The sequence below is a fragment of the Hyperoodon ampullatus genome, assembly GCF_949752795.1.
Source record: "Hyperoodon ampullatus genome assembly, chromosome: 2".
Classification (NCBI taxonomy): Eukaryota; Metazoa; Chordata; class Mammalia; order Artiodactyla; family Ziphiidae; genus Hyperoodon; species Hyperoodon ampullatus.
In genome coordinates, this window is record NC_136915.1 from 111026191 (window position 1) to 111038644 (window position 12454).

Genomic DNA, 12454 nt, shown 5'->3' on the forward strand with positions numbered 1-12454 from the left:
GAATAATGCTGCTCTAAACTTTTGTGTACAAGTTTCTGTGTGGACATATGTTTTCATTTTTCTTGGATATATACCTAGGAGTAGAATTCCTGGGCCATATAGTAATTCTCTGTTTAACCTTCTGAGGAACCACCAAACTGTCTTCCACAGCAGCTGCACCATTTTATATTCTGACCAACAATGTAGGAGGGTTCCCATTTCTTCATATTCTCGTTGACACTTGTTATTTTCCATTAAAAAATTATAGTCATCTCAGTGAATATGAAGTGTGGTTTTGATATGCATTTCCTTAATGACCAATGATGTTGAACATCTTTTCATGTGCTTGTTGGCAATTTGTATACCTTATTTGGAGAAATGTCTAATCAAGTCCTTTGCTCATTTTTAAATTGTGGGCTTTTTTTGGGTTGAGCTTTAAGAATTTTTTATATATTCTGGATACTAAACCCTTATCAGATATATGATTTGCAAATATTTTCTCCCATTCTATAGGTTGCCTTTCTACTTTCTTGATAATGTCCTTTGATGCACAAAAGTTTAAAATTTTTATGAGGTCTTGTATGCTGCAACTTTGCTGAATTCGTTTATTAGCTTTAGTTTTTTTGTAGATTCTTTGGGATTATCTACATATAGACCCTGCCCCACCACCAACCCCCAGCCCAATTCATATGTTGAAATCCTAATGCCCAGTGTGATGGTATTAGTAGGTGGGGCTTTGGGGAAGTGCTTAAGGTGGAGCCCTCATGAATGGGATTAGTGTCCTTATAAAAAAGGGTCCAGAGAGATCTTTAGCTCCTTCCACCAAATAAGGACACGGTGAGAAGGTACCAGATATGAACCAGTAAGTAGGCCCTCACCAGAAGGTGACCATGCTGGCATCTTGATCCTGGACTTTCCATTTTAACTGTGAGCAATAAATTTCTGTTTTTTATAAGCTACCTGGTCTGTGGTATTTTGTTACAGAAGTCCAAATGGATTAAAACACTTAGGAAATGAATACAGGCTCCTTCCAGTGATGCTATTACCAATACTATGCTATTGGTAAGATACAATAACACAGCCTATGTTAAAATGGCACAGTAGTTTAATCCCTAGAATCCAAGACAACAGATGTGAGGTATCCAATCCTATAGGAACTAGTTGTGTTTCCTACTGTAGCCAAAAAGATTTGTTTAGATACAACAAAGCTGGTTTTGTAATTTATAATGCACACACACACAACACACACACATACATACATATTCGTGCACCCACATATTTATTCCTTCCTTTGGTTTTCTGGCATTTCCAAGTTTGTGGTAAAAGTTTCAATATGATTTTTTTCTCCAGAATGCAATGGATCAGACATCACACCTATGCAAACTTAAGGAGCCCATTCAAATTTTAGGAGAACCAGACACTTAACCTAAGGAGACAGAAAGAACTGCTGATACTCTCACAGGGAGTGTCTCTGTGTAAAAAAGTTTGGAAGGTGGAAATGGAGCTCCTAGAATTGTATTCAAAAGACTTGTTTAGGAAGGTTCATGTTAGCAGGCTTCACCCGATGGGGGATTCAACAGTGGGTGAGTAGAACAGGACTGAAGACAACTGCTTCTTCTGGAGGAGGGACAGCCTTACACAGATTGGTGTGGAATTCACCAGAAGCTCTTTTATGTCAAACTTTTTTCAGGATCCAGCTTTATAAATAAACCTAAACAACAAAATAACAGAAGATGATTATAAGTCAACTGACTTCAATCTGATGGGACTCCTCTAAGTAGAAATACATATATACGTACACAAAAGCCCTTTGATTCATATTGGTACCTTCAGGATATCTGCCCACTCTCATTTTTCAGCCAAATTAAGAATCAACTTTTGGGGACTTCCCTGGTTGTCCAGTGGTTAAGAATCCGCCTTCCAATGCAGGGGATGCACGGGTTTGATCCCTGGTTGGGGAATTAAGATCCCACATGCCACAGGGCAACTAAGCCCACGTGCCTCAACTATTGAGCACGCAGGCCACAACTAGAGAGCCCACGTACAGCAACTACACAGCCCACGTGCTCTGGAGCCTGTGTGACACAACTAGAGAGAAGCTCCACTCCACAATGAGGAGCCTGCGCACCACAGTGGAGGATCCTGCAAGCTGCAATGAAGATCCTGTGTGCCGCAACCAAGACCCGACACAGCCAAAAACAAATAAAATAAAAATAATAGAATTAAAAAAAAGGAAAGAACCTTAAGAAAATTTATTTTTAAAAAAAAAGAATCAACTTTTGATTCTCACAATACTGTATTAGCTCTCCTGGGTAACCAGGTCCTCTGCCACTTGGTCATTTCATGGTTCATTACCACTTCCATTAGAGATAGTCAGGGAAGTGAAAGGAAGTAAAATTACAACTGAGCCATCTGTTACCTTTATGATACTGAAAGGTTTAGTGAGACAGAAAGTATAAACCACAGCCTGGAATAGGATTTTTAAATTGACTGTGGATTCAAATTATTCATGATCTTCCTCCTGCTTCTTTTATCTATCATTCCTGCAAACAGCTGACACTTAAGGGAAAAATGAATTTCTTAAACAAGATACAAGAAGCATTAACCATAAAGGAAAAAATTTAATAAATGTGACTACATTTACATTAAAAACTTGCTCATAAAAAAGATAACTTAAAGCAAATAAAAGACAACTTATATACTAGAAGGAAATCTGTGCAACTTATATAGCCAACAAAAAGATTCGTTTTATAAAAAAAGATAAAGAATTCTTATAAATCAGTAAAAAAAAAAGGAAATAAAACAATAAAAGAGGCTGAGAAAACAGGAATTTCACAGAATAGGAAACAAATATGGTCAATAAATATATGAAGAGATGCTCAGCCCCATAGGTAATCAGGGAAATGCAACTTTAGATCACACTGAAATACCATTTTATAACAATTTGATTGGCAAAAATCAAGAAATTTGACTTTACCAATTGCTAGAAAAGATAGGGATCAACAGAATGTCATATATTGCTGGTGGGAATGTAATTCGGTACAGCTTTAGAAAACAATCTGGCACTTCCCTGTAAGGCTGAACACTCTTATACCCTCCAACCCAGAAATTCCACTCCTAAGTATATGCCAAGCTCTTGCCCATATACACCAGCAGGAGACATGAATAAGAATGTTCATAGTAGCGCCATTCATAATAGTCAGAGGCCCACCATTAGAGGAAGAGATAAATCCATTATGGTATAGTCACACAATGCAATATTATACTGCAGTAAATGAGCAAACTTCATAGCCAACAACATGGGTGAACTTCAGTAACATGAAGCTGGGTAGAAAAAAAAAAAAAATCAAGTCCCAGAAAAGCACATATAGCACAATCTCTTTTCTACAAAGTTCAAAAACAAACAACTAAACAATATATTACTTAGGCACAAATATATTCTTAATCAAACTTAAAAAAACCCCAATAAGGTATAAAGGAATGAAAAATCACAAAATTCTAGATCAGAGTTACCTCTGAAGGAAAAATAGGAGGATGAGGTGGGGAAAAGTAATTAGGTAGGGATATAATATTATTAAGATTCTGGTTCTTGTTTGATTTTAGGTTTCAGGATGTTTATTATTAAATTAGAAAAATAAATACATTAGTGAATGAGTAAGTAAAAGATGACCATTCACGTACCAATAATGGCTCTGTATCCTAAATCAAGGATTCTGAGTAACCCAAACATGTGCATCTGAGGTCCATTAAAATAAAAAATAAAAACAACAAAAAGGGACTTCCCTCGTGGTCCAGTGGTTAAGACTCCATGCTCCCAAAGCAGGAGGCCGGGTTCGATCCCTGGTCAGGGAACTAGATCCCGCGTGCTGCAACTAAGACCTGGAGCAGCCAGATTAAATAAATAAATAAATAAATAAATAAAACAAAAAGCATTGGATATCTAAATTAACTTGTCTAAGTCTGCAGCTACTGAAGGTGAGGCTTCCAGGACCCCTCACTTGCAAAGGCCCTATGACAGCTGACGATATACAAAGTTACTCATTACAACAGTATTTGCAAGAGCAAAAAGACTGAGAAAATATCCATGTCCAGTATCTCCAACTCCAATCCAACACAACAGGGCTCATTCTTGTTAACTCTTTTTCCATATTTGGAACTCCTCTGATGTGAGAAACCTAGCTCCCGTCACGGCTGCCAGCCTGCGCAGACGCCACCCTCTCCCTGTGGGCTCTGACACCCACACTGCTCGCCATGGGGACTCCTTCCTTCCCATAGTTGGGCTCTCACATCCTGTGCTGGGCCACTCCCCTGTGCAGACACCCTCCACTCCACTCAGGCTCCCAGACAGCGATGGGCTGCTGTAGCCACCCCTCCCTGTGGCTTCCCCCTTACCCCAGCCTACCATGCCCAACTCTACCTAATAGCTTTAGAAATATTTAGGAAGGAAGGAAAGGGTGAAATGGAAGGAAGAAGAAAAAGGCAAGAGAATGGGAAGAATCTCTCTACTTTTTCTACACTGATGATAACATAAACACATTCACTGTCCTGTAGCTTGTGTTTTCCATTCAATATATAGTAATGATATATAGCTCCATATCATACAAAAAGAGTTTCCTTATTCTTATTTATGGTACCACAATATTTTTTATGGCACACACAATATAGTTTATAGATGAACTGTAGTCTCTTTACCTAGTCTCCTATTGATAGATACTTATGTTTTGCCAATCTTTTGCTAGTCCAAATAACATTGCATGAGTAGCACAATTACTGGAACCCTAGAGCAACCTTACACATTGTAATGTTGCACACATGGTAGTATACCTATGGGATAAAATCCTGAAAATGGGTCAAAAGGTACATGACTATAATTTTGAGAGATATACCAGCTCTCTACCAGCAATGAGTAAGAATACCTTTAACTTGTTCTTTACATGCAGGGAATTAAGAATTTCTTGGCATGTATGGGTTATAAAACCAAACCAAAACAAAACGAAAACCCCCTGAAACAAAAAAAACCAAAATAAATTAAACCAAACCTAAAATAGAAAGTGGCAGCTTCTTACTTGTTGCCTCTGAGTACAGGATCTTCTCATCAACACTTCGAACATTACAAGAAAGAAACAATTTCCTCCCCTCAATTTTATCAAGTTGGCTATTTATCACAACAACAGAACAGAGGGGGATAGGTCTGCAGAAAAACAAAAAAAAGAAAAAATCCAGCTTTTATCAGATTTATGTAGCATTGAGAGATGATCAAGTGCATGACAGGGGTGGAAATTTATGATACCTGGTATCAGTGGGTGCTGTTTTAGATAAAATGCTGCTAAAAGGGGCTGACACCACCAGTTGCTCACACCCCCTTCCTCCCAAGCACCATTGCTCTCAGGCGGCTCCTAGGCACCCGGTCCAGAGACTGCTGTCATGGGTTAGGTTCAAAGAAATCACCAGATGATTCCAGCTCTGCGATGGCAGAGGCTGCCCCATCTGAAGGGAGCTGAAATCCTTTAAATAAATGAAAATAGGACCATGGGATGGTCCCAGTCCGCTTCTCTCATTTTCTCTGTCATAATTGAAATTTCTCACTCAATCCCCTTTAGAGTAACTGTCACTAGAAAGACACCGAATAATAAACTCCTGGTAACAGCTTAATGTGCTAATTCAGTGCTGTCCAACAGAACTTTGTGATGACAGAAATGTTCCACAGCTGAGTTGTCCAATATGGTAGTCACAGATGGCTACTGAGCACTCAAAATGTGGTTATTGTGAATGAGAAACTGAATCTTTACATTTAATTTCTATTAATTCATATTTAAATTTATATAGCTATATGTATCTAGTGGTTACAGTCACCTCTGGGAATCTTAGAGATATAGTACTATAATGAAAAAGGTATCTCTTTAAAGGTATAATTTTAGTTGGTAGAAACATAATGTAGAGTAGGGAGATGTGTTTTATGTTCCTATAGTACCATCATGTGGGTGAAGGAACTACTCCATGTGGAAAGTAAATTAACACTCTGATTACCCCTCTGTCCAGTTTTTGCTCCCAGTAGATTTTCCTGAACTTTTCGATGGAACAACTGAGCTTTGCCAATCCAGGATTTACTAAGACCCGGGGAACATTAGGTGTACTTGCCTGCTCAGCATCTCCCTTTCCTACTAACATTGCGTCTTTCATTTATCCATCTGTCCTACCCCTCACCACACTCTCTCATTCACACACCTACATTCCCCTTTCTTTGGAGAATCACCTCAATTTTCAGCCCATGTAGGTTAACTAGAGTTGACAGCTGATTCTTACCCACCATGCCCTCTGCACCCCCCGCCCCCCCAGTCACTGGTTGTGCAGGTGGGCATGGGTTGAAACTGTCAATCCTGGAGCATGCGCTGGAGCCCTTGGGGCTGGGTTCTTTTTCTGCTGGAGTTGCTAGGCTTGCAAGATACAAGCCTGCCTGGTAGCTGTGGCACTACATTGGGAAAGACTACCCAAGGATGAAGAAGACCTAAAGGAAAAGTGTGGCTGAGACACAGGCACAGATTCCTAATGGCATCATTGAATACCTGCACCCAGCCATAACTGTCTTCTCAACCATGTAAGCCAATATGTTCAGTTTTTCCTTAAGCTATTGTGAATTAAGAGATCTATCTCTGAGATTTCCCTGGTGGTCCAGTGGTTAACAATCTGCCTTCCAACGCAGGGGACACAGGTTCGATCCCTGGTTGGGGAACTAAGATCCCACATGCTGCGGGGCAACTAAATCTGCGTGCCACAACTACTGAGCCCATGCGCCTCAACTAGAGAGCCCGTGTGCTGCAACGAAAGATCCTACATGCCGCAACAAAGATCCCACGTGCCGCAACTAAGACCCGATGCAGCCAAAAATAAAATAAATAAATAAAATAAATAAAATAAATAAATAAATAAATAAATAAATAAAATAAATATTAAAGGGCTCCCCTGGTGGCGCAGTGGTTGAGAGTCCGCCTGCCGATGCAGGGGACACGGGTTCGTGCCCTGGTCTGGGAAGATTCCACATGCTGCGGAGCGGCTAGGCCCGTGAGCCATGGTCGCTGAGCCTGTGCGTCCGGAGCCTGTGCTCCGCAATGGGAGAGGCCACAACAGTGAGAGGCCTGCATACCACACACAAAAAAAATTAAAAATAAACAAACAAATAAATAAACAAATAAATATTAAAAACATTACCACCACCACCGATACATTAAAAAAAAAAGAGATCTATCCCTTACAATGAAAAATTCCTTGATTAATAAGAGAAAGAGAAAGGAGAAATACAAAATAATATAATAACTCTTTATAGAGTATAATTTTCTAAATGCAACTAATATTTAGGCACAGGTAAGTCTGATTGGCATAGAAAGCAGGCTTCAGATCATTTCACTTATCCAGTTTTGTTAGACAACTTACTTAGACTTGTGTTAAAGGCAAAAAAAAAGATAACAGAGATAAACAAATTTTAAAAATAAAAGAAAAAACATACATATATAACAGAGAGGCTTAAAAAGCTAAATGGTGGCTCTTCGAAAAGGCTAATAATCTCTGGCAAAATAGATCAAGAAAAATGAGAGTGAGCATAAATAAATACAATTGGGACCAAAAAGGACATAACTACATACTTAACTGAGGTAAGAAAAATTGAGAACACTGTGAATAACTTCATGTCAATAAATTTCAAAACTTAGATGAAATGGAAAAGTATGCAAAAAGAAAAATTATCAAAATTGACAGAAAAGGATTAGAAAGCCTGAATAGTTGAATAAAAAAGACATTGAAGGGGGCTTTCCTGGTGGCGCAGTGGTTGGGACTCCGCTTGCTGATGCGGGGGACGCGGGTTCGTGCCTTGGTCTGGGAGGATCCCATGTGCCGCGGAGCGGCTGGGCCCGTGGGCCATGGCCGCTGAGCCTGCACATCTGGAGCCTGTGCTCCGTGGCGGGAAAGGCCACAGTGGTGAGAGGCCCGCGTACCGCAAAGAAAAAAAAAAAAAAAAAGACATTGAAGCCCTAAGAGGATAGAGAAGCCACACCCAAGAAGGAGCCCAGGTATTTGAATCATTTCAGGGGTGAGTCCTTTACTAACTTTGACACACAAGACTATATGTAAACAAAAAAAGTCTATTGATTTAAGTAGGTAAAATGTAGGGTTTGTAATAGTACCTAGTGCTACCCCAACTAATTTACTACAATTTTTTTAAAGTCCTTATTTTTTACTCCTAGTTTAATGTGGAGAGAACTTGGTCTGTGAAATTTTGATTCTTTATAATGTATTGAGATTTGATCTATGGACCAATCTATGACCAGTTTTTGCAAATGTTCCATGAATGCTTGAAAAGAAAATGTATTTTTCTCTAATTACTAAATATAGGGGTCTACATATGTTCAATAAATCATACTTGTTATCTTGTGGTGTTTAAATTTTTTTGTCTAATTTTCTGTTTTTTATTTTTATTTTTTGGTCTGCTTGATCAATAATTGAGTGTGCTGGAATCTCCCACTATGAAAATAGATTAATTTCTTCCTATGAATCTACTAATTTTGTTTATATACCTTGAAGTTATTTTATTATGTACATACTGAATTAGAATTGTTACTGTGTGCTGCTGAATTGAATCTCATTACTATGAAGTAGTCTTTTCTCTCCCCAATATTACTTTTTTGATAATTTATTATTTTTTCCTGATATTCCACTTTCTTTTGACTAGCTTTTGCCTGGCATATTTTTTTCTTCCATTTTCTGTGTCATGTTTTAGATATGTCTCATATAAACAGTTTATAGCTTTTTGTATTTTAAAACTCAATTTTATAGTCCCTTTCTTTGAACTGATGGTTTGGTCCATTTATAGTTAGTGTAATTAGTGATTTATTAAGAGCTATTTCTACCATCTTATTTTGGTGTTCTATTTGACTATAATGATGCTTTTTTCCCCTCTTTCTTGCATTTCTAAAAATTAAAATTTTCTATTTATTTAGTTAGTTATTTGGTTTTTACTCTTCTACTGGTTAGGCTTTAATTATATGCACTCATTTTTTATTATTTTAATCACCCTCCCCACTAAAAAATACAAATATTAATTATGTTCACCTCCTCCCCAAACTACATACTATTTTTGTCCAGTGTTTTAGCTGTCCTTTTAAAAACCCCAGAATATAGCCATTACTATTTACATATAGACTTTGTTGAGATTTATGTTATCAACATATTTACTGATGTAGTTGTTTATCATTCTTTCTTTCATCCTCCTGCCTGGTGGCATTACTTTCCTTCTTTCTGAAGTATATCCCTTAGAAGTTCCCTAGGTATTGTTCTGCTCTTTTCCCATTTTTGTTTAAATAAAAATGTGTTTATTTTGCTTATTTTTGAACTAGTTTTGCTGAGAGCATGATTCTAAGTTACATGTTTCTTTTAGCACCCTGAAGATATTTTATTATCTTCTCACTTCCACTGTTGCTGATAAGAAGTATACTGCTTCTAAGAGACAAGACTATTCTGTTATGGGTACCCTGTCTTTTATCTCTGACTACGTTTAAGATCTCTTTGCCTTTAGTATCTGTAATTTCTCTATCTCAAGATACAGATTTATTTTTATTTATCTTGTTTGTTATATGTTGTACTTTCTGTATCTATGTGTCATGACTTTCTTTAGTTCTAGAATATGCTTACCCATAATCTCTTCAAATACTAGATATCTTCCGTTCATTCTACTGCCTTCCTCTAGGACTCCAACTATAGCACATTAGGACTTTTCATTTGTCCTCTTAGCTTAACCTCTCTTGTTTTTCACCTCTTTTTCTCTCTGTGCTGAATTCAGGTCAATTTCTTTAGCTCTATATTTCTGTTCACTTTCAGCTGTGTTTAAATAGCCCTTTAACCTATCTACTGAGGTGCTTCTGTTTTTAAACAATTACATTTTCATTTCTAAAAGTTTTAGGTTCTGTGGCAAATCTGTTAATTTTTATAGTTTCTTTCTCTTTTTGTGATTTCATCTTTTATTTCTTTAAACATCTCATACATAGTTCTTTTATACTGTGTATCTAATTATTGTGATATCTTAAGCCCCTGAGGGTCCAAGTCCATTATTTATCGTTTCTGCTGGTTCTCACTTATGGTGGTTTATTTCCTTACACATTTGGCACAGGATCTAGTTGTTCTGAACAAGGAATGTCCTTCAGAATTTCTTGTCTGCCCTGTTGCATGAAGAAGTCTAATCCAGACCTTCCCAACCAATATGACATAAATGGGTTACAGAAATGTTGAGATAATTGATACTTTCAGCTGGCTAGCTACCACTAATCATGAGCTTCTTTGTCTACTTATCTAAATGTGCTAAGCACAAGGAATAAATCAAGTGTGACATTTGGATCAGGGGGCTGGAAAGTATTGGGGATGATTAAGAAGCAGTTTTGCTTCTTAGAAGAAGGAAGGTAAATTAAGACACCTGATGATTGACACTTTAAATTATCTTCAATTAAATTTTAATCCCAGTGGTTGTCTCTGGCATCCTGGAGGGCCAAAAATTGATTAAACATGTTTTTATTATTATTACTATTATTATTATGAATCTAACAACCCTATACAAAAATATAGGGTCTGATAAAGTTCTAGACTACTTATACAATCTAATAATCTAATGTTTTATTCTGGTCTTTAAATCATCAATTAATAGAAGAGAATGGAGGTTGTGCATTGTAGTGAAGAGAACCAGACTTAGAGTCAGAAGACATGAGTTCTAATCCTGGCTATATTCTCTCTATCTATGTGACTTCAGGTAAAACTTGTTTTCAGTAAGTTTTCCAATTGTGGGTAACAAATGAATAGCTAAGTAACTGATTTATGTGAATAGTTTGTTGGATGAGACAAGGACTAGGGATAGGACCTGTCAAGTAGCATGTGCTCAATATACAAACACAAGTTGAGCTAAACTGTAATCGAAATACTCTGCTGAGCTTGTTTTCAAATGAACCCCCTATTTTGTTGAGAAGGGAGGTTGTACTGCATTCTTCACCTTTATTTGAACATAGAAAAATATTTAAAAAATTGTGAAACAAGGAAAAATATTAAAAACATAATTTAAAATATATTATTTATCATGTTAAGAAAGCCATTTCTAGAATCTAATTTTTAGTCATAAATAATATAAAATATTGACTACATGCAAGGATGACAATTTCTCCCAAATTAATCTTTAAAGTTGGGACTTGCCTGGTGGCACAGTGGTTAAGAATCCACCTGCCAATGCAGGGGACACGGGTTCAAGCCCTAGTAGTGGGAAGATCTCACATGCCATGGGGCAACTAAGCCCGTGTGCCACAACTACTGAGCCTGAGCTCTAGAGTCCACGAGCCACAACTACTGAGCCCGCATGCCACAACTACTGAAGCCCACATGCCTAGAGCCTGTGCTCTGCAACAAGGGAAGCCACTGCAATGAGAAGCCTGCATGCTGCAATGAACAGTGGCCTCTGCTTGCTGCAACTAGACAACAAAGACCCAATGCAACCAAAAATAAATAGATAAATTTATTTTAAAAAAATCTTTAAAGTCAACATTACTGCTATCAAAATCACATTTTGCTTTTGGGTAGATTTTGACAAATTTATTCTAACATTAATTTGCTTCACTCAAGTGATACAGAGAGGTGGTTGATGAGACATAGGGTTATATAAGAGAAAGAGGTACAATAACAGTCTGGGTGAGGGGTTAAAAATCTAAGGCACAACTAGGAATATGAGAAAACTACCTCAACATCATAAAGGCCATATATGAAAAGCCTACAGCTGACATCATACACAATGGTTGAGAGACTGAAACTTTTCCTCTAAGATCAGGAACAAGACAAGGACTCCTACTCTTGCCATTTCTATTCAACAAAGTATTGGAAGTCCTAGCCAGAGTAGTTAGGCAAGAAAAAGAAATAAAAGGCATACAAATCAGAAAGGAAGAAGTAACTTATCTCTGTTCACAGATGAAATGGTCTTATCTGTAGAAAACCCCAAAGATTCCACAAAAAAACTGTTAGAATTAATGAATAAATTCAGCAATGTTGCAGGATATAAAATCAACACACAAAAATCAGTTGCATTTTTATACACTAACCATGAATAATCTAACAAGGAAATTGAGAAAACAGTTTCATTAAAAATAGCATCAATAAGAATAAAATACTGAGGAATAAACTTAACCAAGGAGGCAAAAGACTTGTACACTGAAAACTACAAAACACTGCTAAAAGAAATTAAAGACACAAATAAATGGAAAGACATCCCATGTTCACTGATTAGAAGACTCAATATTTTTAAGATGTTAATACTACCCAAAGCGATCTACAGATTAAGTGCAATCCCTATCAAAATCCCAATGGCATTTTTTGTAGAAATAGAAAAATCCATCCTAAAATTCACATGAATCTCAAGGGACCTTGAATAGCCAAAGCAATCTTGAAAAAGAAGAAAAAAGTTGGA

At 37.3% G+C, this 12454-nt stretch overlaps 1 protein-coding gene across 1 annotated transcript in view; it reads right to left on the minus strand.

Annotated features, from left to right (window-relative positions):
- Positions 1 to 1083: 1083 nt before the first annotated feature.
- THEM4 (thioesterase superfamily member 4) overlaps positions 1084 to 12454 on the minus strand; it is a gene marked incomplete at its 5' end in the record, with an annotated part of 46439 nt that continues 35068 nt past the window's right edge. The window contains 2 exons of the mRNA XM_079698214.1: positions 1084 to 1690; positions 5046 to 5170. Coding sequence (XP_079554340.1) covers positions 1650 to 1690; positions 5046 to 5170 — 166 coding nt within the window. The 3' untranslated portion in view covers positions 1084 to 1649. The remainder of the gene's footprint in view (positions 1691 to 5045; positions 5171 to 12454) is intronic.